The sequence below is a fragment of the Chrysemys picta genome, chromosome 5, assembly GCF_011386835.1.
Source record: "Chrysemys picta bellii isolate R12L10 chromosome 5, ASM1138683v2, whole genome shotgun sequence".
NCBI classification, from domain to species: domain Eukaryota; kingdom Metazoa; phylum Chordata; order Testudines; family Emydidae; genus Chrysemys; species Chrysemys picta.
In genome coordinates, this window is record NC_088795.1 from 135,061,277 (window position 1) to 135,089,188 (window position 27,912).

Sequence of the window (27,912 nt, forward strand, 5' to 3'; positions counted from 1 at the left end):
ACTGGGCTAGATGGACCATTGATCTGAGCCAGTATGGCCTTTTTTAGGTTCTTACGAGCTTCTCCTTTAGCTCAAGTAGGAAGGGTCCTTTTGGTGCTGGAAAATTTAAGTTCTAGCTCAGCTGTCCTTGACGTTTTGAGAGGCCCATGGTGCAATAGATGGTTGTATCATTTTTCAAGCTCTCTCCCTCTTTAATTACATTTTCAAGGCTTTGTCCTGTGGGCTAGAAATTTAATCTAACTTCAGTTTTAACCATTTTTCAAATAAGCCAAATGTGGCTAGGACTGAGCTGTGCTGGATTACTACTGCTGGTATCATTGCCTTGGGATGCTCCCCTGATAAAAGTGTATTACCCCAGTCAGTGCCGGACACCAGGGTCAGACATGCAAGAAGAAGGAGACAGAATACACCATAAACAAACCTTGGCAGAGAGATTCCCTAATCTTTTGCATGATGTTTAGGCTCCTCATGGAATGTGGAGTTGGATTGTTAAATCAGTGGCAGGCTCTCAGTCCGAGGCATAATGGAATAAGAGCTTTCAATAAAACAAAGGTGGGGGGAAGGTGTCATGCCATTGTTTTATCCGATTGCTCCAGAACCTAGGCCTGTTACAGAAAGCTGGCCTCACAAAGGGATCACCGAGACACGCAGAAAACAAAATCCTTCTACCCCCACATATATTACAAAATTAAGCTAGGTGGCAACCCAAAGGTGTTTGAAACAGTTAGCCCCAACCTGAGTGTGCAGTAATCATCCGCCGCAAACAACAGAGCCCAAGCTCTGTATTCTCAGATGGGTACCGCCTACAGCGTATGAGCAGAATATTCCTTCTCACAGAGCCAAGGAAATTAGAGATGGAACAGGCCGAGGAGGGAAGCTGGTCCCTCCCCTCTGAGGATATGCTGTCTCAAATGTGCACAGGTAGGCCGGGGATGCAAAGCTTGGACCTGGCCTCCTGATGGTTAGATGCTGGGGATCTAGCTCAGGTCCATGTCTACCAGTGTATTTGGAGCATTCAGAATACTTTTAAAAACACCTGGTTTTGTTATAACATGATTGGACCCAGCCATCCACAATCCTGCAAACAACTGCTGCTGGGCATGGCCTTTACTATTGTGAGAAGTAGTCTCAGACTTCAAATGACTTTGGGCCCTTGTCTTCTTCTGTTTGGAAAGCGTATCTGGGGCACTGCCACCAAAGAAACAGAATTAAGTATCTGTCTTCACTGCAGAGTTAGCCTGGGCTCTTTCACGGGTGTTCCCCCTGACCCTGCTCCCATCCACATGCAAAACGCTCTCACCTGAGTTTGGTGGTGCTTTAAACCCAAGCTAGCTGGGGATATAGGCTAATACTGCTTTCACTCAGGCTGATAACCTGACCACTTTGCCCTGTGGATACAGGCTAAACCACTCAAGTACTCGAGGGCCTTCCCACAATTCCCCCCGGGTGCCCAGAAGGACAGACAAGTTCTCCCACAATTCACTGGGAAAAATCATAGAGCAGCTCACCTTATGGCAGCACAAAACCCCATGGGATATGCATCCCCAGAAGTCCAATGGGAGTGCAACACCAGTGAAGACACAATAACTTGGGCAGGGCTTTGCAGCGTGACTGCTCACACCTGAGCTAGGCTAAGCCGTGCCCATCACCCAAGTTAATTCTGCAGTGAAGACACACCTTAAGAGAAAAGACCCCTCCTATTCAAAATCCCATGGCAGGCAGGGAACAGAAATCCATAAACTTTTTGGAAAGAGAAAAATAAGGTATTGAGCAGAAGCTCCCAAACAAGTGCACAGGATGTACCACACCACTCAGATATTTTATTACAACATTTATTTTAGAAGAGAAGGCACTTACAAAACAGAAAAAAAATTTGAAGAGGCACTGAAAGTGCAATTAAAATGACACACACACACACACACACACACACACACACAAAGTTTACCATACAGAAAGAGCACCCTCCTCTGTTAACAATACAGTAAAGGAAATAAGCTACAGGTGACTATGTTTTTAAACAGTTAGGGCTTTTTTATATAAAAAGATAAAAATTGTTCTACTATTAATTTAAAAAAACCTACACACAACTGTAAAAGGTATCACGAGTTAGTGGTTCTTCTCAAACATTAAGCCTTTCAGTTCCTGCATTGTAAGAGGTCTTGGTACATTTCAATGAGGTGAGCAGCCTCTCTCTGGCCAGAAAGCAAAGCACCATGGGTAGTGGAATAATACTTCCTATGAGTGGCCTCCCCCGAAAACATCACCTGCATAGGCTGGAGATAAGAAAAGAAAGTCAGTGGAAGTTACAGCGTTCCATCCATTACAGCTTCGGGAAAGAGCCAAACATTCTATTGCCCTTCTACACGCTCAAAATTAACACCCAAATTCTTGTGGGCATCAGGGGCGAAATTTCCAAAGGGATGTGCCACAGCTACATGCAAAACGTGCAGTTGTGAGTACCAAATATGCACTGGCTAGCGTGACTGTGTAGTACCATCCTCTGAGGGCATGGAGACACCAATGCAGCTGTACTGGTGCAAATCATTTTTTAGCCGACTGCAGCACATCTACACTAGAGGAGGTTTGAAAGCTTTACCTTCTCTGCTGATTCAGTTTCTACTTCTTTCATCCCACACGATGCCATGTTCATTGTATTCTTTTTGAGGATTAAGTTTAATTTTTCCCCAGTATGACAAGATACATCCCAAAGCCACCAGATTCCTGGACTAAGAGAACAGTGGCATCTCTCTCGATTTTATAGCGTCTCTCACCACAGTATCTATGTGCTTGTTAAGGGGATCGCATACGAAAATGCTCTGGTTCATCCAGAGATTTTATTAATTAAATTCCCCCACACGTGAGCGATATGAAAGGGGAAAAGGCTACATGGGCTTCGAAGTGGTGAATTCCACAGGAAGTAGAGATGTTCACAGAATTTAAATGATTTAAAATCTCAACTTCCCCTTTTAATAGGCACCTCTGCCCCTCATAATTATACAAAAAATGTATAGCCAAAAGAAGAGACAGGCTCACAGAAGTCAGCTTGACAAGTCATCATCTCTCTAGGAAGGGGGTCTAGACCAGACGTGGGCAAACTCCGGCCCGTGGGACCATCCTGCCCGGCCCCTGAGCTCCCAGCCGGGGATCCCAGTCTCCGGCCCCTCCCCTGTTGTCCCCCCACCCCCACAGCCACGCCCCCACGCGGGCCATGCTCTGGCCCGCCGCTCCTGCTGGGCAGCGTGGGGAGCGCAGCTGGCTCTGGCTGGGTGTCGCGGCTGCAAGCGCCTGCTGCTGGTAAGGGGGCGGGGAGCGGGGGGGTTGGGTAAGGGAGCGTGGGGTCCTGGGGGGCAGTCAGGGAGGAGGGTGCGGTTGGATGGGGTGGAGGTTCTGCGGGGGGGTCAGGGGATGGGGAACAGGGAGGGTTGGAAGTGGGAGGCCGGGGGGGCCTGTCAGGGTGTGGGGATTTGGATAGGGGTCCGGAGGGCAGTTAGGGGACAGGGAGCAAGGGGGGGGTTAGATAAGGGCGTGGGATCCTGGGGGGCAGTTAGGGACGGAGGGTCCTGGAAGGGGGTGGTCAGGGGACAAGGAGCAGAGGGTGGTTGGGAGTCCCAGGGGGGCTGTCAGGGGGCAGGGGTGTGGATAGGGGTTGGGGCAGTCAGGGGAGAGGGGGGCTGAATAGGGGGCGGGGGTCCCAGGAGGGGGCGGTCAGATGACAAGGAGTGGAGGGGGTTAGATAGGTCGGAGGTTCTGAGGGGGGCAGTCAGGGGGCAGGAAGTGGGAGGGTCAGATAGGGGGCGGGGCCTAGGCTGTTTGGGGAGGCACAGCCTTCCCTACCCGGCCCTCCATACAGTTATGCAAGCCCGACATGGCCCTTGGGCCAAAAAGTTTGCCCACCCCTGGTCTAGACCCTGAGACAAAGCATGTAGCCTGGGAAATTGCACAGACATAGTGGACACCTCACATGTCTTCTTAGCGACACATTCAAAGAACTGGGACTGCCTGAGAAGAACATTTTATCACACAGACTTGAACTCCCAACGCATGAGCTTCACGACAAGGGGCAGGATCTCTTTAATGTACTAGCACAGCCACAGAAGGAGTTCTCAATACACTGCTCTGGCATATTCCGAATTAGCCCTCAGGATAAGTCAACTGAGGCCATGTTTAACACTCATTCAGAGATGCACAGATTCTAAGGCCGGACGGGACCACTGTGATCATCTAGTCTGACCTCCTGTATACACGGGCCATGGAACTTCCCTAAAATAATTCCTAGAGCACAGCTTTCAGACAAACATCCTCTCCTCATTTAAAAATTACCGGTCTCCAATGGTTAATTACCATCACTGTTAAAAATTTACATCTTACTTCCAGTCTGAATTTGTCTAGCTTCAATTTCCAGCCTTAGGATCACGTTACATCTTTCTCTATTAGACAGACGTGCCCTTTATTATTATTAATATTTGTTCTCCATGTAGATACTTATAGACTGTAATCAAGTCACCCCTTAACCTTCTCTTTGTTAAGCTAAATAGACTGAGTTCTGTGAGCCTCTCCCTATAAGGCATGATTTTGTTCTAATCCTTGAATCATTCTCGTGGCTTATTTCTGACCCCTCTCCAATTTATCAACATCCTTCTTGAATTGTGGGCACCAGAACTGGATACAGGATTCCAGCAGCGTTCACACTGAACCAAATACAGAGCTAAAATAACCTCTCTGCTCCTCCTCAAGATTCCCTTGTTTATGCATCCCAGGATCACATTAGCTCTTTTGGCCACAGCATCACACTGGGGAGCACATCCATCATGAACCCCAAATGTTTTTCAGAGTCACTGCTTCCCAGGAACACTATGAAAAAAGGGCTGTGTTTTAAAATGAGTAAATGATCGCTATTTAACACCCATCGTTTCAAACAGGACTTGGCATCTAGCATAGATAGAGAAAGTAGTGTTTAAAAATGCATCAGCCAATCATGACCAACCTGAGATTCTCTTTTACAGGTGCCTGCCCCGGCTGATGGGGAGCAAATGTCCGAAGGTCCCTCTCTGTGTTCAGTGCCCCCCATGCCACCCCCAAAAGCAGTAGTAAAAAGAACAGGCAGGTGAAGCAGGGAGGCAAAACCTCTCTGAATAAAATCAGCCCAAGAACAGGTTTAAAATATTTGAGGGCAGATTTCCAGTAGGTAAAAGAAACAAAGAACTGCAAGGAGAGGAGACTAGAGGCCCGCACAGATCAGTATAAATATTGTATCGAAAGTAGGCTACACACCATGGAATCTAGCGAGCTGGAAAAGAGCAAGTCCCCTTAATAAAGTCATAGCCAAACCATCTCTCTCTCCATCCTAGCGTTCAATACTTACAACCGTCTTGGAGCTTTCCGTATAAGGCAGTGGCTTGGCAAGCTTCTCCACATCAGCCCCGCTAGACCCAACCTGGGTGTAAGAATAGGATCCTCGGAAGTTGGGATTGCTGCCCCAGGAGGACCGCAGGATGCGGCGAGGTTTCGGAATGTTTGGATTCCCTGGGTCAAAACCAAAGGAGAAAACACAGTCCAGCGAAAAGCGGCTGCAACATCGGGGAGGCGACAACTGGGGAGCTCTGCAACCTGCCCGGGCAGTCAGTTATTTCTTCACATTTTTAAAATACAACTATAAGGGCCTAACCATAGTGAGCCTGACAACCATATGTAACAAGCCTAAAATAGTTCTCTTGAGGACAGGGGCTGGTTATTCCTCTGGTTACAGCTCACCCCTTGTATGCTTACAACGTTGTAAGAATATTAGGTTGGCGTACAACAGGAAGTTCCTCCACAGAAGCGTATGTTGTGGCATAGTGATATTATTGAACTGATGACCAATGGGACTAAAGTATAGTACAGACGGACAAATAAGCAAGACCTTTATTCTTGAACCTGCACAGTCAAGGAACATGTAAGCAGCCATTTGTAGGTTTTAGTAAAATTTCAAGGATAAAACAAAGGAATTAAAAATATGCTCTTCCAGGAAAATTAGGAGCAGGACCAGCAGTGGTTCCGGGCAATGACTTGGGTCTGATAAGTGTCTGAGCTGTGCAGAAATAGGAAGCCACATTTTAAGATATCAGATTTGTCAAGGAAATTGCTGTCACATTTTATTTTGAAAAGGTTGAGCATAAGCCCAAGAGAACATATGGCAAGTGCCGTAACACAATGCAAATACTGTTGTACTCTAAAGTCTTCTTACAGAGCACATTCCAAAGCACTTACACAAAAGTCACACAATGTATTGTACAGTGCCAATCCAAATAAGAGGAGGTGGTTAGAAATGAGCCTTTGTTGCCCTCACATTGTAAAGGGTGCATGTTCTCATTTTATATTGTCAAGGTGCCCAGAGGTCTTTAGGTGCAGGCGTCAATACATAACAGAACAATAATAAAAAGTTGATAACGCTGGGAACATGACGTTGCCCTTACCAGTACTGAATTTTAAATTGAGAATCAGACAAAAGCAGGGACAGAGATTAGAAAGAGATAATTCAGAGCTAGGGAGCATGCAAACATATTACAGAAGCCAGGGAGCTACTGAATTTGTGAAAGGAAGAGAGTTTGGGGTATCTCTAGCCTGAATGGCAGTTGTATAAAATCAGCGGGCTTAAAGCAATGACTCGGATACTCGTGTAAAAAACAACTTTGTGTTTCCTTTTTGAAGATCTCCAAAAGTACACCCTCATGAGTTAAGCTTCAGTCCTTCTGTGACTGAAGCAGCATCATTCCCATATCACTAATTGGAAACTGAAGCACAGAGAGATAAAGTGACTTGCCCCTGGTCATACCGAAGTATTTGTGGCAGAGCCAGATGCAGATCTGAGACCTCCTTACTGTCAGCCCTGTGCTTGTGCCCAGACCATCCTCCTCTTCGCAGTACAGTGGAGGTGGAGGTGGAGGTAAACAGCAGTATCTATTATGCATTTGACTGTAGCATTCACGCCACTTTAAATATTAGAAACCTGTTACATTTGGGGTGAGAAATTGTGGGGAATGCTGGCCAAGAAACAGACTATCCCTCAACTTTGCAATAGAAATCCTATGGTGTCTTTAACTTCCACCTGGCCAGCCATGGCAGACTGATAGAGGGAGGCTCCATTTGAGGGGAAATAGACAAACTCTACAAGCCACAATGTTGCAGTGCTCCCTTGTAGGGGAAGAAAGCCAATTAGAAATGCTACCTCCGCCTGGCAGGGAAGCAAAACTCAGCTGAAAATCTGTCAAGAAACTCATCTAACAGGATACTCTTTTATAGATAGCTGGATATTCGGGCTGCTTCTGTTTGTCCACAGATCAGATAAATGCATTGAGTGGATGTGGAAACCCCTAAGAAAGGATCACAGCTGCGCTATTCAAATAGAGAGATGATGGTTGTGCAAAGACTTTGGCTATCATTAACAGAGGAGTGTGTGACCCTAGGACTTCTTGCTGCCAACTGGCAGGGGGATGCAGAAGGGTTAGAGGTGTACCCTGGGTGTGGTATTTACACACCACTCCACTGAAGAGTATCACTTCAGCTCTCTACTGAAAGCCTGTGACACACTGGTCATCCTAATCTTTGCAAAATGTACGAGTGGATATTATGTAAGGAGACGTGTATGTATACTGCAAATTATGTTCTTAAATGCTTGGCTGACCATTGTGCATTGCGTGTTTTACAACAGGAGTCTGTTTGCATACTGAGTCACATGCTAACGAGGAGATTGCAGGAACTTCAGAAGAAATTAATTGGAAGAACGGCAGGGGGAGAAATTCGTTTACAGGTGAAAAGCAAAGGACTTGTCTGTTACATGGAGGGGTGCAGAGAGACACCCTGGCATCCTCCATCTGGGGAGACAAGCTGCCAGTGGGCTTGGGCTTACAAAAGGCAGGTGCTCAGCCATCCAGTTGAAAAACACTGTGAGAAGGACTTTGGGTGAGGAGGACAACTTGCTAGTTATGAGATTAAGCTCTAGAATGCGTGTTATGATTTGATTTTATTTGTAATCATTTCTTTCCATTAATCCTACTTGCTTCTTCTCCAATCACTGTTCCTTGTCAAATGAACATATTCCTGTTTGCACTATAAACAAATCTAAGTTCTGTGTGTTAAGTGGAGAGGTGACACTGATAGGCCGGTGCATACTGTTCCCTTGGGAGTACTGGATCTGTGAATTCTGTGAGCGCCCAGTGGATCAGGGGCTGGATACTCCAGCGGATGCTCAGAGAACTCAGGGACTGGCGTGTATCTATCACTAATCTGCAAAGGGACGACAGAGCCTGGGTAGGCTGAGAGTGCTCATGCGTCCTGTGGCTGGCAGTGTCCAGGCGTTGACTCCAAGCAACCACAGACAAGGCTCCCTCATGCTCAGGGCAGGTGGTAGCGAGGTACTCCTGGGAAGCGTCACAGAGCGTACCCATTATTACCCCACCAGGGTTCATATTTCTGAATCTGTGGAGGAGGACTCCATGGAACCCAAACCAGCCTCTCTTTATTCTGTTTTCACAGTACTAGTTCTGAGGCAAGGGTATGTGGATTTACAAGACACAAACCAGGGTATCATCGTTTTAGGGCCTGGTGAGGGATGAATGTGTGGTGCATGCACGTAAGTAAGTAACTCCCATTGAAATCGAGTGGAGTTTTGCCTGTGTGTTTTGCAGAGTCAGTCAGCTTGTAACTTGCTTAAGAGTGAGTAGGCAGAGCTGATTTACTTCCTTTAGATCAGTTCCTCCTAGAAATGGGTCTAGAGCTAACTTCCTCAGAAAGTTGGGTGGTGTTCTGATCTGGGGATTTAGGGCTCACTTTAGTCTACGGAAAGCCTCATTCATATCCGTGGGCTTTATATCAAGCCGTTTGTTTGGTCCATTGTAGAGTTAAGAGCCACCCACGAAATACAGATCAGGGTCCAAGTGTTCCTGAAGACTGAGGGGTCTCGCTTTTCAGCTGTGGCTTGGAATAACTTTTGGAACTCCATGCAGGTTGTTCACTATTGCAGGAAGTCCAGTCATGTTCAAACCCTAACCAAAAGTTAAACTGAAAAGCATGAGCACAGCTGAACGTTATTTTAGATTTTGCACTTGCAAACATTGTGAAAATGTGGAAGTCTAAAAGCTGAAGCATGTATGATGCAGAAAGAACAAAGCACATTTCACAGGGAGGTTGCAGATTTAATACAGCTTGCGTCAGCATTAGACAAACGCAGCATGGCTGAGTGAGTGCCTTGGCCACAGGCTCCCAGAAATCCAAATTCTCAACACTGAGAGCTTAGCCAACACAGTAATGGGTACAAGGCCTCAGACTGTCTAGAGCATGGGCATCGTTGGGGGGCGGGGGAGGACGCTGGCCCCCCCAAACAAGGCCAGCCTTATAGGGAGGCGCTGTAGTCAGGGTGAAAGGCTCGGTGCATTTAACTTAATGCACCTAGCTGGGCCCCTGCCAGCAGCTCCTGACTTCCAGCTTTCTCCTCCTTGTCCCCCAGCAGCCCGGGGTACTGGCTGTTTGGTGGTCCTGGTGGGGCCCACGCAGCCGCGTGTCTCTGTGCGGTGCAGTGGGGAAGCGGGAGCCCGACATGCCGTGTCCCCTCGGCAGCAGCACCAGCCCCGGCAGGAAGGCGGCCACAGCAGCGCCAGGAGTCACCAGAAAATGGCGGCATCAAGTCCAGCGGCAGCAGCTGGTGCCAGAGTGGTCATGGCTCCCCCGCTCAGGTCAGCACAGCAGACAGCATCAGCATCCAGGGCTCCCCTGCTAAGCTGGCCCACCCCACTCCCCAGCACCGGCAGCCCAGGTAGTGCGCAGCCCGTCGCAGTGCCCACCACTCCAGGAGGGGGAATAGAATCAGCGAAAGGGGGGGCTAGAGGGAGAGAGAGAACATGTCTCTCCCTCCCCTGACACACACACACGGCCCTATTGGCCTGGCTGGAGCTGCCTCCCACCCCAAATACAGCAGTCAAACTAGGCCTATGGGCTAGAGCCAGCCTGTTTTAATCAGATTTAGAGGACGCTACATTTTTCAGCTACCCAGTTGTGAATTACTGGAATTGTCAATGGTTCTCCGACCAGCAAAACCGAGAGGGCTTTCACAGCAAATATAGATAATCCACTACTCTCATTTACAGGTGAAATTTAAGGTTCCAGAGGCAGATAATCTCCTCTCCTCCTCCTCCTCCAAGAAGCATACCGAGAGTAAATAATAGAACATGGGCCTGATCCCACTGACTTCAATGGGCACTGGACCAGACCCTGTAACTTAAATGTACAGCTGAAGAGCGGAGTCCTAGGGACTCCTGTATTCTGTTTATAAAGGAGCATGAGATAGCACTGCACTGTCCCTCAATGCCCATCCCTGTGTGGAAGCTACCCAGAGGTATAAAAATCAACAGCATTAATGATGGGGCCTGATGGAGCAGAGGGTTATGGTTATTTCTAGATTGCTGGTGGCAAGTTCTGAGTTAGGTCACAAGTAGTCCTATTCTCTGCAACAGTAATAATCATTTGGACTTATAGAGCATTTTCCTCTGAGCATCTCAAAACACTGATTATGTCTCTCAAGTCTCTTGTGAGGCAGGGAAGTATTGCAGAGGGGTGCAGTCATTTTAAACAGACACAGAGCGGTTAAGGCCCAAATCTCCAGACTTGGGTGTCTGAAGCACCTGAAGAAGTGGTTTGACTGTGAAAAGGGTGAGCTTCAACAGTGGCAGAGGGAGGTCAGGCTGCTTAGTTAGCTATCCAAGTATGGGTTTGGAGCACCAAAATTCACCCAGCAAACACCAATGAAAAAACCGCCCCGTTATCCCAGGGAGGTTTGGAGGAACAGCTATGGGCATTGTGAAAAACTTTCCAGCAGATAAAAAGACTTGCTTGGGGGGAATGAATCAAGCCATGAACATTTCACCGGTGGAACTGGACACAAGGCATAATGAAAGTGCTCCAAGAATCCTCTTTTCCCTGCAGTGATGAATGCCCGAGAGAGAGGAGATCAGTTTGGCTGTGGAGATCTGGCAAATGTAACCAGAGATTCTGATCCAGGATTAGATCACTACACAGCACGAAGATGGGTCACAGCTGGGATGGTTGAGGAACCTGATGGACACTGAGCAAGTGTTGGATCATGCGGAACAGCAACCGTAGTGGACACCGAAGATCCATTTTCAAACTATTTTCCCCTGAAAAGAGGAGTGAGAGGGAGGAGAGAGAGTTCGGTAACTAACTTTACTTGTAAGAGGGTAGATGCAAAGTAGGAGAGGGGAAAGCTAAAGAATTTAGTTCCCACCGAATAAAATAATTTAGAAAAAGAAGCTCAACAGTTTTAAATAGGAGGAACAATGGCAATCAAGATTATTTATAAGATTTGGAAAGCATCATCGTGGAGCACTAAGACAACTTGATGTTAAGAAAAGAGCCCTCTCTTGTCTTTATGGAAGGTTGGAGCTGACCTGCTGTAATTAGTAAGAACAGTGATTTTGATTCAATTTATATGGATGTTTTTAAGGTACCACTGCACTCTTGTTTATAATCTCAGTGGAGGCTGGGATGGAAACAAGAGAAGAGTGGAGTGCAGTGGAGTTCAGGCTGGATTAACCTTGCAATTCGAAAGTCCCGAAGATGGAAAATTGAGCCTTGTAAGTATTTCCCCCCTAAACAGATGGAGGTGGGAAATAAATAATGAGTTGCTCAGACTTCACTGGGCCCCAAGCAGGACCTTTGTCTTGCTTGTGTTTAAGGCAGTTCTGGCTGCAGATGGAGTCGAAGAGGAGAAGGAGGAAGTGGTGATGATAGTTGGTGTTGGTCCTACTTTGAGCAGGGGATTGGACTATATGACCTTGTGGATAGGGGTGAAGCTGTGGATGTGGTATACCTAGACTTTAGTATGGCATTTGACACGGTCTCGTATGATATTCTTATCGATAAACTAGGCAAATACAATTTAGATGGGGCTACTATAAGGTGGGTGCATAACTGGCTGGATAACCGTACTCAGAGAGTTGTTATTAATGGTTCCCAATCCTGCTGGAAAGGCATAACAAATGGGGTCTGTTTTGGGACCAGCTCTGTTCAATATCTTCATTAACGACTTAGATATTGGCATAGAAAGTACGCGTATTAAGTTTGCGGATGATACCAAACTGGGAGGGATTGCAACTGCTTTGGAGGACACGGTCATAAGTCAAAATGATCTGGACAAATTGGAGAAATGGTCTGAGGTAAACAGGATAAAGTTTAACAAAGACAAATGCAAAGTGCTCCACTTAGGAAGGAAAAATCAGTTTCACACATACAGAATAGGAAGAGACTGTCTAGGAAGGAGTACAGCAGAAAGGGATGTAGGGGTTATAGTGGACCACAAACTAAATATGAGTCAACAGTGTGATGCTGTTGCAAAAAAAAAGCAAACGTGATTCTGGGATGTATTAACAGGTGTGTTGTGAGCAAGACATGAGAAGTCATTCTTCCGCTCTACTCTGCTCTGGTTAGGCCTCAGCTGGAGTATTGTGTCCAGTTCTGGGCACCGCATTTCAAGAAAGATGTGGAGAAATCGGAGAGGGTCCAGAGAAGAGCAACAAGAATGATTAAAGGTCTTGAGAACATGACCTATGAAGGAAGGCTGAAAGAATTGGGTTTGTTTAGTTTGGAAAAGAGAAGACTGAGAGGGGACATGATAGCAGTTTTCAGGTATCTAAAAGGGTGTCATAAGGAGGAGGGAGAAAACTTGTTCACCTTAGCCTCCAAGGACAGAACAAGAAGCAATGGGCTTAAACTGCAGCAAGGGAGGTTTAGGTTGGACATTAGGAAAAAGTTCCTAACTGTCAGGGTGGTTAAACACTGGAATAAATTGCCTAGGGAGGTTGTGGAATCTCCTTCTCTGGAGATATTTAAGAGTAGGTTAGATAAATGTCTATCAGTGATGGTCTAGACAGTATTTGGTCCTGCCATGCGGGCAGGGGACTGGACTCGATGACCTCTCGAGGTCCCTTCCAGTCCTAGAATCTATGAATCTATAAACCTCCTGAGGTCTCTTCCAACCCTAATCGTCTATGATTCTATAACACCCCGATTCAGGGAGGCAATGTAGCTTTAAATCCCTATTTAACGGCATAGTATTTTCCAGTACCACACACTGTTTTTAATGCTGCGCATGGTGAGAAATGTTTCTTGCCATGTGAACTTTCAGACTGCTGAGCAAAAGGTCATAGATTTCTCTTAAAGTTAAAGTTGCCACAGGAATTTAATCTACTGCCAGAAATGGCTCTGAGGTATCCTGGTGGCTCAACCAGCAACAAACCACTGGCCAAGAGAACGTGCTACAGTACTTGCAAAATAAAGCAACTAAGTCATCAGTTAACTTCTGCCCTGTTATTGTCAGTAACAAGTCCCACTTATTATTAGAGTTAACAGTTATTGATTTACATTGGTGTGGGTATCAATATTTAGGTCCCAATTCAACTCCTATTGACTTCAATGGGCACTGGAGGTGAAGCTCGATGATTGACAGAGGAAGTCTAGGCCAATATTTATCTTGAGGAATAATAAATCCTGACCATCAGTAAAATTGCAAGTCAAAATCTGTATTGTTAAATACATTCTGAATGTCTCCACCTGAAGTGTTGGAGAAGGTCTCTAGCCAGGGATTTAAAAAGAAAAAAGAGTAATGGCTGTCCTTTTCCGCTAAAAAGTCTATTATGTGAATGGTGAGAAGGTACTCCATGATGTACAAAACTAAAGAGGAGACATGGGGTGAAATCCTAGTCTGAATGAAGTCAAGAGGAGTTTTGCCATGGACTTCCATGAGGCCAGGATTTCACCCCTGGTCTCTACCCCAGGAGTTTAGACTCTGCATCTACATGTACAAGTGAGGCTACATCCACAAGAAGCTATTATTTGCCTCTTGAATGGAAGCAACTAATTAGCAAGTACTCATCAGCATAGCTGATCCAAATAACATTGCTGAAGATCTGAATATGGTTCATAGCCAACAAACAGGTAAGAGAACTTTGCTAACTTGTCATCTTCCTTCAGCTAAGCTGTAAACCATGATTGGCTGGTATGCACAGCAGAAACCTGACTGTTCATACCATGTGAAAACACAAACTATGTTCAAATGTCTGGGGGTCAATAGAACAGGGAGACATGATGGAAGTTAATCAAAAACTAAGGTTTGGATCGCATGGGATGGATGTGTGGATACAAATATGTTAATAATAAGAGAGAAGCTTCTGGAAGCATAGAAGGATTTCTCATCTTTGATAGCACCTCTTTTTTTAAAAAATTATAATTCAGTATGGAGTAGTCCCTAAAACCGAAAATCCTTGGACCAAGACTGTACAATGCTCTGTTCTGCATTTCTGCAAAGTATTTTTCATAGCTTCCGAGACTAGAAGGGACCACTGTGATAATCTAGTCTGAGCTCGTGTATAACAAGGCCATAGAATGTCCCGGAGATAATTTCTAGAGCAGAGCTTTTAGAAAAACATCCAATCTTGATTTAAAAATTGCCAGTGGTGGAGAATCCACCACAACCCTTGGTAATTGTGCCAGTGGTTAATTACCCTCACTGCTAAAAATTGACGCCTCATTTCCCCTCTGAAGTTGCCCACCTTCATCTTCTAGTCACTGGATCACGTTATACCTTTGTTTGCTAGACTGAAGAGCCCATTATCAAATATTTTTCCCCATGTAGGTACTTATAGACTGTAATCAAGACATCCCTTAACCTTCTCTCTGTTAACCTAAACAGGTTGAGCTCCCTGAGTCTATCACTGTACGGCATGTTTTCTAATCCTTTAATCTTTTGCATGGCTCTTCTCTGAAACCTCTCCAATTTATCAACATTATTGCTGAATTGTGGACACGAGAACTGGACACCGTATTCCAGCAGTGGTCGCATCAGTGCCAAATTCAGGTAAAATAACCTCTCTACTCGAGATTCCCCTGTTTATACATCCCAGGATCACATTAGCCCTTTAGACCACAGCATCACCCAAGGAGTCCAAGTTCAGCTGATTATCCAACCATGGCCCCCGAATCTTTTTCAGAGTCACTGCTTCCTGGAATAGAATCCCCCATGGGGGATTGTATGGGAAAGTATGGCCTGCATTCTTTGTTCCTAGATGCATATGTTTGCATGCAACTGTATTAAAATACATATTGTTTGGTTGTGCCCAGCTCACCAAGCATCCACATCGCTCTATATAACAATGAGCTGAGTTCTTCATTATTTACCAGTCCCGAATTTTTGTGCCATCTGCAAACTTTATCAGTGTTGATTTTATGTTTTCTTCCAGGTCACTGATAAAAATATTAAATGGCGTCAGGCCAAGAACTAATCCCTGGGCATCCCCACTAGAAACACACTGACTCAGGGATGATTTGCATATTTATACAGCACCTTTCCTCTGAGTATCTCACCGAGCTTTTCAGCATGAATGGGCTACACCTCACAAACATACCCCTTCCCTCGGCTAAGCTAGACAGGTAATGCAGAACTGACAAATAGACTTGCTACAGCCTGAATTTTTAGAAGGTCACTCATTTGGGGTGCCTTCATTTTTGGGTGCTCCCTGATTTTCACTGCTGTAAACTATTGGCAGCTAACATTGAACAGAAGTGTGCTCAGGGCCTCTGAAAAAGTGAGGCCCGGGGTGGCTCATTTTTGAAAATTTAGTCCTACGTGACTTACACATGCAGAGAGTGGGAGTCAGAGACAGACTCCAAATGTCAGACTCTCAGCTGGTTTCAACTGGTGTAACTCCATGGTCTTTAATGGAGCTATGCTGATTTACACCAGCTGAGGATCTGACCCTGGGAATCCGGACTGTCAGTGCATCGCTGTAACTGTTAAAGCTGATAAAATGATAGTGGAGATTTTTTAAAAAAGCATTTGGAGTCTGACTGCACTCAACCCACCAGTTGATGTAGTGTGCTCCCGTTCTTCATCATCATCTCTATATAAATGAGTCTCAAAACACACACAAGCCTTTAGAGCAGTGGCACTTAGATAAGTACATAGAGTGCATCTCTGCAGCAGGTGCTTCTAAAGCATTTGCACATCCTTTCAAAAGGAACAAGAGGCCAAGGAGCTATTGACTACTTCACTGCATTTCCTTCCTCTCGGTCCCCCCTTTCTTCTCCACCAACAAAAGAAACGAGAGCATTGCTGACCTGTAAATTTACGCAGCATCTCAGTGCACGTTTCTGCCACAGTTTCGTCGTCGTACTTCTCCATGATCAAAGCCTCCTCCCCGCAGATCCAGCCACTCAGCACATAGCCATACCGCTCCGGTGGGTATAGGACATCAAAGCTGCAGATCTTCTTGTACCACAACTCCTCAGGGTAAGTCAAACTCTCACTCTCTGCCTCATCCTCCCAGACGAACTGGATGCTGTTGCATTCAGGACTCCAGAAGGGCTCTTCAAACTCCAGGAAGATTTTGTCGGTGGTGCTAATGCCCAGTTTCTGAATGGCCATCACCTTCTCCTCAGGCAGGCCAGGGTGGAACAGGCTCTCATGGTACTTCTTCAGGACCCCCAGCGATACGGTCACGATGACGTGGTCGGCGAGGATGAACTCACAGTCCTCACACTCCACAAAGACATGGTAGCCCTGGTCCTCCTCGGGGCGGTCGCTGTTGTGGTCGGCCACACGCTCAATCTCCTTGCTGACCGACTGGTTCCAGTGGATGCACTTGACTGGCTTGCGGAGCTGGATGACCGACTCTGGAATGGAATGGGCCAGGATCTCCACAATCTTGATAAAGCCACAAGGAATGACGTGATGGGCCCCAGGGATTTCAGTCCATTCTCCGAATTCACTGAGCGAGACCTCGTCCATGCTATGGGAGCTACTCTCACAGCTCTCCACCTAGCGAAAGCAACACAAAACCAAGTTTCCAAAGAGCTACCCACCTCACCACGGTACAGACAGAATAGTGCAAGTTAACGGCAGAGACAGGAATAGAACCCAGGAGTCCCGAGTCCCGGTCCCTTGCACTAGGCCACACTGACATTTACCGATATAGCACCTGAAAGCCAAAGAGCTAGACAAAACAGATCACTTGTTATACTGCTTACCAACTCTCTCTCTCTCTCTCTCTCTCTAAGGACCAATTGAGTGTGTTCTGCTATAGTACTCTGATGCCCCTTCTGCATGATGTTGGACCAAGGCCCTGGCCACTTTTGATCACGTACAAATCCCATTGAACTTTTCTGCTAGAGAAGGGGTGGAGCGCTGAGCACGGATCAGCTCTGAGGTGCTGCTCAAACAGAGGCTGGTGCCATGCTTATTTAAACACTTTTTCCACTACCCAACGTTGACAGAGATTCACATTCCATACGGAGACATTAGAAGAACCAAAGGGTTTCAAAGCCACCCCCTCAGAGGCAGATCTCAGCACGCCATGAACATTAACATTCAACTAGCTAATGATCTGCATCTGAGAGGTCCTTGATGGACTTTAAAGTCTCTGCTCTTCTCCTTTCCCTGGTTATAGGACAATCTACAGTCTGGGGCTAGCGCATCGGTGGTAGTTGTATAGGTTGTTCTGGCTATGGTAGAAAAGCTTTATCAAATCTAAATAAATAAAAGCAAGTTATTACAATGATTCAGCACCAAAATTACAGAAGGAATCTTGGGGAGGCAAAATGCAACTATCCAGATTAGAATTTGGCCAAGACACCAGAGTTAACGCCCATTTTCTTACCAGAAAGGCCCTAGGTTCTTTAATGACCATGAGTGACTATTACTCATTCAATAATGACTCAGAGGGAAGAGTGTCACAGCAGCTGTCAGACTCCCTGTGTGACCTTAGGTCTCTCTTTGCCTCAGTTTCCCATAGGTAAACTGTGGATACGTATACTTACCTACTGCGCCAGAGTGTTGTGTGTGTGGCTCCCCTGCCTTCCTTCATAAGCCTTTAATTCACATGACAATTTCAAAGCACAAACTGCCCAATTATGATTAACATTTATTCTGTCAGGTTTCAGAGTAGCAGCCTTGTTAGTCTGTATCCGCACAAAGAACAGGAGTACTTGTGGCACCTTAGAGACTAACACATTTATTTGAGCATAAGCTTTCGTGGAATACAGCCCACTTCTTCAGATGCATAGTGTTGACTGCTTGGTGCTGCACAAGTCCCATCCTCAAGATAAGATACAGAGAAGGCAGGATCTACTTGGCAAGTAGCATGGAGGTACTAATGAATACAGTTTACCTTTGATTTGATTCTCTCTCCCCTTTCAAATGAATGTTAAATTGCTTTGGGATTTTTTTTTGGCGGGGGGGATGCTGGCTGGGATGATTTAGTTGGGGATTGGTCCTGCTTTGAGCAAGGAGTTGAACTAGATGACCTTCTATGATTTATTTTGCAGGGATTGCCCCAACAGCTTTGTATTATCAGAGTTAATTTTCCTGGTTTCCAAGCTCTGGAGAAAGGCAAAAGGGGATAAATGACACTCTGCCTGCAGCACATGGTCCATGGTATGGGGCAAAAAGGTAGCATTCCTAAATGGAGCTGGCAGTATGCTGTCTTTGGCCGGTAAGTGGCAGGATAGAGGATTGAATGTTATAACACCACACAGAGGAATTTAACTGAACTGATGAGACATCTCATAACTTGCCAGCCCATTGTGGAGATGTCCAGCTTATGAGGAAAATTTAATAGATGAACTAGAAATATCCCAGCTGCAAAGACGACCAATGTAAGTAATTCCCGAGTGATAGGACATAACTCTTAGCCAGCTTTCTAATGTCCCATGATTGAACTGCCTTTTTAAACATACCTTAAGATATTGCTGGATCATGGCTAGTTTTAGCCTCCTGGTGGTCTCCGAGTCATCTGGATCGGCTTTGATGCGTTTGCGCACCACATCCCGTGTGAAGACGCCCACACTATTCTGGCTCTCAGCATTGACTGGTTTACCACGTTGAAAGAACTCCTGAGTCAGGTTATAGACCTGCCAGAGACAGGACAGAAAGAGGGAGAGAGTCACTCGCAGCAAGTAGCTCGAGTGTGCAGAATCCAAGCCCCGAGCGGTGTGCGCACTCCTCTTCACCCAGGATCGGTAAGCCCAGGCCACCCCACTGTGTGGGGGAACAAATTCCATAGCTGGAGGCGCAAGCCTAAAAGTTGCCAAAGGGCGTTAGGAATTGATTTGATCACATGTTGCCCTTCACAAGATGTACCAAGAGTACAAGGAGTAATGGTCTCAAGTTGCAGTGGGGGAGGTTTAGGTTGGATATTAGGACAAACTTTTTCACTAGGAGGGTGGTGAAGCACTGGAATGGGTGACCTAGGGAGGTGGTGGAATCGCCTTCCTTAGAGGTTTTTAAGGTCAGGCTTGACAAAGCCCTGGCTGGGATGATTTAGTTGGGGATTGGTCCTGCTATGAGCAAGGGGTTGGACTAGATGACTCCTGAGGTCCCTTCCAACCCTGATATTCTAGGATTCTATCCACAGCTCTGCCAGTCAGCAGAGGATAGGAAATCAGAGGGTCAAAGACAAATTGGAAGAACTCTGACCTGCCTAAAATGTTCTATGGTAGCTATTTAGGAACACACTATGTCTGTCGGTCCTCCCAAAATATGGGCGTTTCACCATTACCTTCCACTGGAGGAAGGGACAGCGCTTCTTGTGCAATCATGGCACTCTCAAGGGGCTAAATCCTGCTACTCCAGCTACAGTACCAATATTGTTACTGTCTGTGGCCCAGTTGCCCTCTAATGGTGGCAGACCAGGGAGCACCTATATCTGAATACTACTTCTGTACAGGCAGGGTTGAAGTCTGGGTTTTTGTTAGGGTGAGAATGGAGTTGGAGAATGTTTGGTTTGGGAGATTGGCTTCTTTTGTAGGGCGAGTGACTGGGTTTGCTATTTCTGATTTTGTGTTTCTCAGACTGTCACAACCTGGCCCTGTCACATGCTTTGGACAGATACCAGTCTGCTGTGAGTGGATCCATCAACTCAGTCCCACACCCTTCTAAGCCTCCTGGGTCTGGACAGTGTCTGGCCACTGTACCTAGCTATGGGTCTCTCAGGTACAGACCCCATGTCTGACACTCTCCTTAGGCAGTGGGATCCCACAGTTCAACAGCCTAGACCCTGGAACCAGCGCCACGGTCCTCCAGAGCCCCCACGTTATCTGCAGAATCCACCTGGTCAAGGAAGGTCTGATGCACACACGCACACTTTACTCTTAAAAAACACAAGAATTACAAATCTATCGTTTTCCATAAACTCCATAAATACAATTCCCCCTCAATGTCCTCACGACCCTTGAGAGTCCTGGCATTGGGCTCAGTCCTTTCGGCCAGGCAGCCTGACCTTCCTTGGCCTGACTATCCTTGCTTCTGGCAGGAGAATGGCTTCCTTTGTATACAGAGCATTCCAGTTTTAAAGACAGCCTCTGACACCTTTCTTGCCCCTGCTAGGGAATTCCAGGTTCAAACACCCCCTCTTCGCCAAGCTTCTAGGCAGAGAGTTGTCCAAAATCAATGGCACTGCTCATAGCAAACCCATTGTTCCACCAGAGTATAAGCCATTCAGTGCTGATGGCCTTTAATTACGCTGTCACAGCTTCCCAGACACAGCCTATCCTCTATGGTGTCAAGTTCCTGCTACAAACGAACATTCAAAGCCACGCTATAGGTTACATTCAAAATGGTGGTTGAAATACAACATGACATTCACAAAACAAAAATGGAATCCATAGGTTGACCATTACATATCCCCCAAATTCTAACAGATTGTATTCTTACGTTATTTATCTAGGAGTCCAATATTCTGGAACAGGGGCTCTTATGTTGAAATCAATATATACAAGTGTGAATGATTCACAAATAAGAAGGCCGCTCGTCTGATTTTAAACCACAGTCCCCCTTTTTGGGTGGTTTGTCCCCCATCCCGTACTGAGACCAAACTGCACATAGTTTTGTCTGGGGGACACCATTCTGAAGAGCACGCTGCCCCACCCCTGCCAGCATGACTGGGGCGGCACGCTCCTCAAAATGAGGTCCCCCATGCAGCATGACCTTGCGTGCACATGCCTGCAGGGGCGGCCCCCTCCCCATTCCCAGAAGTACTGGAATGTCTGGTATTCTGGGAATGTGGGAGTGGCCACCCTATACACAAGTGACCACTCATATACGGTCATGAAGCACCCAAGAGTTCCCAGTTGAGATTGCTCAACTGGCTGAATCTTCCACCATTTCATACATTCAGAGACTCCAAGGACAGAAGGGACCATTCTGATCATCCAGGCTAACCTTCTGTATAACACAGAACTCCCCCCCAATAATTCCTAACGCAGAGCTTTTAGAAACACATCCAATCTTGATTTTAAAATTGCCGGTGATGGGGAATCCTCCACAACCCTTGGTAAATTGTTCCAGTGGTTAATTGCCCTCACTGTTAAAAATTTACAATTTATTTACAATCTGAATTTCTCTAGCTTCAACTTCTAGCCATTGGATTGTGTTACACTTTTCTCTGCTAGACTGAAGAGCCCATTATTAAATATTTCTTCCCCTGGTAGGTACTGTAATCAAGTCACCCCTTAACCTTTGTTGTTGTTGTTGTTAAGCTAAATAGATTGAGCTCCTTGTGGCTATCACTATAAGGCAGGTTTTCTAATCCTCTAATCATTCTCATGGCTCTTCTCTGAACCCTCTCCGATGTATCAACATCCTTCTTGAACTGTGGGCACCAGAACTGGACACAGGATTCCAGGACCGGTCGCACCAGTGCCAAATACAGAGGTGAAATAACTTCTCTATTCCTACTCAAAATTCCCATTTATGCATCCAAGGGCTGCATTAGCCCTTTTGGCCACTATATTTCACCGTTCAGCATGTCCCATGTTCAGATGATTATCCACCACAACCCCCAAATCTCTGTCAGAGTCACAGTTTCCCCAGATAAAATCCCCCATCCTGTAAGAATAACTTACATTCTTTATTCCTAGATGCTTGTCTCCAGCTTACCAAGCAATCCACATTGCTCTATAATAATGACTCAAGTTCTTCATTATTTACCAATCCCCAAATTTTTGTGTCATCTGCAAACTTTATCAGTAATGTTTAACATAAAAACTTTATGTTTTCTTCCAGGTCACTGATAAAAATGTTAAATAGCGTAGGGCCAAGAACCGATCTCTGCAGGACCCCCCCAGAAATACACCCGTCTGACGATGATTCCCTATTTATAGTTACATTTTGAGACCTATCAATTAGCCAGCTTTTACTCCTTTTAATGTGTTCCATGTCAATTTTATAAATTTCTAATTTTTTAATCAAAATGCCAGGCAGTACCAAGTCAAATGCATTACAGGAATCTAAGTACATTACTTCAGCACTATCACCTTTATCGACCAACCTTGTAATCTCATCAAAAGAGATCAAGTTAGAATTCTTTTTTTTTTTTTGGAGAAGGTGTTTCATATAACAAGATGACCCAACAACTTGTGTCATTGTTACTGTTGGTGAGGAGGAAGTGGTTATTAAAACACAACCATCACCACCAACCACTTGTGCCCCTCTGGAATAATCAAGTCTTTTGTTTGCATGATTCCAAGAACTGCTCAACTGTGAGTAATGGTACTTCATATTAAATGAAAAACTTAGCAGAACAAAGACAGGCAGGAAAGCCCTTAAAGATAAATCACAGACGTACAACCAATCCCAGGAATAACTTATTTGTCTAGAATCTGTGCCACCTTCTTATTTATCTAGCACCACAGGGAAGCATAGTGCTTTATAAGCGGAGAGACAAGATCTCAGGTTGGAGAGTTTTTCCCATCGAAGGTATTTGGATTAAAACTACTGACCTCTCTGACAGAACTGGATAGTCATGGTTTCAACATACCAATGTTGAGGAATAATTATGGAAAATGGTTTAAACTAATTGCCCCCTGCACCTTCCATATAGCTGCAATTCCCAGCCAGAAGAGAGGTAGGAGGATCCTGGCATGTCCATCCCTGTGGCTTGTAGTAAGAAGCTGCAGGGGCCATAGAGGCCACATGCTTTCTCCCACCCACCACAGCTGGTCCCCGTGTTCTATCCCAGTCCCTCGGTGCACTACAAAGGCCTGGCTGCCAGTGGGCAGCGTGAGGGACAAAACACAAGACAGCAGTTGCAGAGGGAGAGAAAGGATCAGTTGGCCTCAAAACTCAGAGGTCTGCTGTCACGTGGCCAGACTTGTAGACAACTGACTTTTGGAGTTTTCAGGCACCAGGGGATTCAGCATCTACCTGGCTAAGGAAGGACAGACATTTGCCATGTATTTTCCTTGAGACCCTCGCAGTAGTTGCTGTTTGGCTGTTTCCAGGCACAGGATGACTCACCTGAAACTGTACTTTGAGCTATCTGTGCAGTCATTCGGCTGCTAAAAACATCTGAGAAAAAAACCGATGAGTCTGGCAAAATGGCAATCAGTATTGGGGACTATGGTATCAAATTGACCTTTTAGTTCTCAGGACAAAAAGTCGGGGGGAGGGGGTTGGGTGTTTCCTTTTTGCCTCTGTGTACTGCCCCCCTGTTGTGACTGTAATTTGGGGGGGTTGCTTTGAAGTTTTATTTAATAAACATGAACAGAGAGAAAAGAGACAGGAAGTGAACTGGGGCAAGAGAGAGAAAAAATGAAGGAGCAGTACCAGAAAAACCAAAACATAGAAAAAGAAATGATGAGACGGGAAGACACACAGAAGAGAATAAGGAAACTGGTAGAAAACAGAAAAAGAGAAGGATACTGATTGAGGCAACAGAGCTGTCCCAAAGCATAGGGATTTCAAAACAAGAGAGGTTGGGAGTCCTTAGCAGTGGAGGGGGGGAAATGGTCTCTCTTTCCCCCGCCCCCACATCAGAAGTATTGTGGAATTTCAGCAGTCGGCAGTTCATGGGCCTACACTATGGCACAGATTTCTGAGGTCTAACCACTTCCAACAAGTACTGCTACAAGCTGCCGCAGACCTTGCCTCAGCATAATGCAGGTCAGCTTTCATAAGCTGATTGCAGCCTATAAGCAGATAACACATTCACAAGACAAGCAAAGCTGTATTAAAATCCAGTTACCACTTGGCCCAGAGACTAAATTAGCCATAGGCATGTTTTCATTGTCCATTGTAGTATTCACTGGGCACCAGAGGAAAGAAGAGAAACACACATTTCTCCCTCAGGGGGGAAAACACCAAATGAGTTTTTTTCCCCTAAGTATGTGATCCAACTGGTCAGACAACAGGAAAATATCATCGTCTGTATTTATTATGGTAGCACCCAGGAGCCCCAGTCACGGGCCTGCACTGCTAAATGATTTTGTGAATGGCAGCTCGTTCAGCAGCAACGTGCAAAGAAGCAAGATTGGAAATGCCAAGAGAATCTTACAACGAAGTCTCTCTTAATAATGTATCAAGTATTGACTGAGTTTAAGATTGAACACACTTCCTAAATCTGCTTGTGGAAAGGGATATTTATGCTTCTAATGATGGAAAGAATATGCGTGCACACACACACACAAACAAAAAAACGGAAGTGTATCCTTTATATATACATACATACAGCAAAAGCTGTTGTAAGTGACCATACAAAGGTCAAACCAAGACTGTGCGGTTAATGAGAATGTCTAATAAAGGGGAGACAGAACTGTATTCATCCATTTGGAGATACTTTGAGGCTGTTTCTTGAGAGAAAAACCTGAAAAAAACTATAACATCAACAAGTGTACAAGACTCCATTTAAAGTTACTGGGAAATGGCATTTTTGAAATACGGGACATAGAAAAACACCTAATTTTATTTTTTTCCTACAACATAGCTATCAAAGCATATCCAAGAGACTCCAAACAAGGTTTATTTCAAAGAGCTTGGCAAGATGAAGTGCCCAGGAGCGTGTACAAGATTCTACTGATTTTCTTTCCATTTAGAAAGCACATGTGCGCAGGATCTGACCGCACCAGGCCAATTAGCAAAAATTCCAAAGCCAAATATTAATGTCATCTTACCCCTTCCACCAAGGGACAGCTCTAAATACAAACAGTAACACACCAGCAAACACGACAGAGTGAAGAACTGGCCAAACTCTTCTCTGAGGCTGGGAAGAACAAATGGGTCCTGTTGCGTGCCCCAAATCAGCAAATCTGGGTTATTTCAGTCTAGAAACAGAAGGGCGTTCCAGAGCCTTGCGCCTTGCCAACAGTCCCTTCTCTATTAGAATGAGAGATAGGGTACCAGCATCTCCACTCATCGCAACTGTGGCTGCATACCACAGGGAAAGAGGCAGTCTCTCCAGGAGGCCAGATATTGAAAAGCAAATTTTAAAAGTTATTGAGTGCTGAATTAGGAAGGCCAGGATGGCACATCTCAATCTGTGCAGTTTCCTAAGGATTGTCGGAACTCACCTCAAGTACTCTTTCTAACTCGGTTTTAAAATGAAGGGCTTGATTTATACCCCTGTCTCCTGGCAGTCTTACACTAGTGTAACCCCAGTACAAACCAGGCCCTCGGTATCTAGTGGGCCAGGCAAATGGTAGCGTGATAGACTACGAGGCAGGGGAAAACAGCTTAGTTCTGAGCTGGCATAAAGCCCAGCAGAGCGTGGGAGCCTCAGGGGAAGAGAACTTAATCATTCTCCAGCTACCTCTTTAAACCCACCAACCATGCACCACACAGGGGAACGCTGACTGACTCTGAGGCCATTAACTATAGTAACCAGAAAAAGGGTCATTGAGGTGGGGCCGATTGTGCTATGTTTTCAGTGCACAAGGTAGGCGTGTTTTGAAACTGAAGATGGGGCTCTTAGGCACTATGGTACTTACATTATTATTGTTAAGAATGTAAAACCCTACAGAGACAAGGCCCTGTTGTTTTTACCTTGAGGTAGCTAATCAAGGTCAACACTATACCACCCCCTCACCCAGGGTTTAACTCGCCTAGCTCCATCAAGGTGGAAACTACCTGTGCCTTGTCTCCTCCAGAATTTTACATCAATGTAAAACACACCTTTCCCAGCAAATGAAGACCACATCCTGGGAGACTAATGAAGTTAAAAGGGCTAAAAGTGGGTGTGATACTGAGTCAGAAAGGGTTAAGCAACTTGCAGGCTAAATGACCCAAATTCTACCTTTAAAGACATATTAGGAAAGTATGTAAATGGTAATTAGGGATATTCCTTATAAATAGCTAGCAAAGCCACGTCAGATAGACGAGAGCTTTGAAATGTAGACTTGTATTGTTAAAGAATTGGGAAAAGATAGTGATTGTACTAGTCTATGTTTACCTATATCTTGTTAGATGTTAACAATGTAACCAGACGGCTCCTGTCTATCACTATGTTTCATTGATTCAAAGATCAAAAGGGAATATTAATGTTTAGATGAACTGTGAATGTGGTAATATCACGGTCTTCATTTCTCTTTGAAGTATGTAATAAACTTCTTGTGAATGGAACAGGAGTACTTGTGGCACCTTAGAGACTAACAAATTTATATGAACATGAGCTTTCGTGGGCTACAGCCCACTTCTTCGGATGCAAATGGTGGGAGATGGGCAGTTGCCTAATGCTGATCCATGTAGCTAATGATCAGTGATGCTGAGGAAATAGGAGTTCTACTTCAAAGCCACAGTGCTTCACCTATTATTCACCTGCTGTTAAGAGGCTTCAAGAGAATTATAAAAGGAACTCTTGGGCCCTGATCCTGTTATCTCAGATCTGCTTCAGCTTCCTCAGGGGACGTTTGAGTCCCAAGACTGAGGTCCCCAGCTCCAGTCAGGATCACCCAGATATTGGACATTGGGCTATAACCTATGGAATTGATTCTGAAAGAACCTTTTGCAACTCTAAAACTCACCATCTCTATTATGAAACTGACCTAAGAACTCTATTCATATCTGTATGTATAATGATCTTTTAACATATCTTTTCTTTTTAAATAAATCTTAGTTTAGTTAATAAGAATTGGCTGCGTAAGATCTGAAATATTCATTGACCTGGTGGGCGATGTGTCCGATCTTTTGGGATTAGTAGAACTTTTTATATGGTGAATAAGATTTTCAGTAATCCTCATCATATTTGATTTGGCTGTCTGGGTGGGAGCCCAAGGCTGAATTGTTTTAAGGGAACTGTGTTTTGGGCTTCTGGGTAACCAGTAAAGTGTTGTAGAAGCCGCTTTGTTGCTGGCTTGGTAAATCTAAGTATTAGAACAGCCACCAGTTTTGGGAATCATCTTCCCCATTCTTTGCAGTTTGCCCTGATTAAGCAATCTCAGTGTGGCCCCCCGGGACCCTGATCACAGTGGGGGATTCTCCGGGCTCAGAAAGTGGCTTGGAGATCACCCTGTGAGGGAAAGGTATGTCAGGACCCTGGAGAGGACTGTGAGGGAAAGCTAAATACGTCACGTGCATCCAGTTTTCAGATTTGCCTTATTTGCCACTGATTTAGTGTAGTGGTTGTTTGCTCAGAGTGGTTTTAGGGATGTTGTAAAATGCCCCAACATACAATCCCACCAACTAATAAAGAGGAGATTCAAACTGAAGCAGGCCGAATGCCCACTTTTCATTCCCCCTCCCCTTTAATTATAAACATGGCACAAGAACCTGCAAATCATCCAAAGCAGTAAAACCATAAGGAACCAACACAACCAAAAATATAAAAGCTAGAAGTAATGCAACATGCTAACTCAGTCTGTGTGTAAAGAGACACACGTTCTCGTCTGTGCATTATGCAAGAGTAAAGTTCACATTCTCGTCTGTGCATTATGCAAGAATAAAGTTCCTGAAGCCACACGCACATACTACGCACTTTCCTATTTACTTCATCCATCAGCGAGTGATATTGCACATTTGGTTTCTTTTGCAATTTGGGTTTTCAAAAGATCATAACAACTTCTCTTATTTTTGTTCCCAAAAATAGAGAGAGGGGAGAAACACAGGAC

At 45.3% G+C, this 27,912-nt stretch overlaps 1 protein-coding gene across 4 annotated transcripts in view; it reads right to left on the bottom strand.

Annotated features, from left to right (window-relative positions):
* Window positions 1–1,818: 1,818 nt before the first annotated feature.
* Window positions 1,819–27,912, bottom strand: part of SMOX (spermine oxidase) — an 80,392-nt gene continuing 54,298 nt past the window's right edge. For 3 of the 4 annotated variants that reach the window (XM_005291500.5, XM_042855594.2, XM_042855593.2), the window contains exons 4-7: window positions 18,775–18,948; window positions 16,159–16,858; window positions 5,363–5,523; window positions 1,819–2,273 (exon numbers count right to left, since the gene is read on the bottom strand). In XM_005291500.5, coding sequence (XP_005291557.1) covers window positions 2,136–2,273; window positions 5,363–5,523; window positions 16,159–16,858; window positions 18,775–18,948 — 1,173 coding nt within the window. In that variant the 3' untranslated portion in view covers window positions 1,819–2,135. The remainder of the gene's footprint in view (window positions 2,274–5,362; window positions 5,524–16,158; window positions 16,859–18,774; window positions 18,949–27,912) is intronic. The other variant, XM_042855595.2, reaches the window with a different exon arrangement.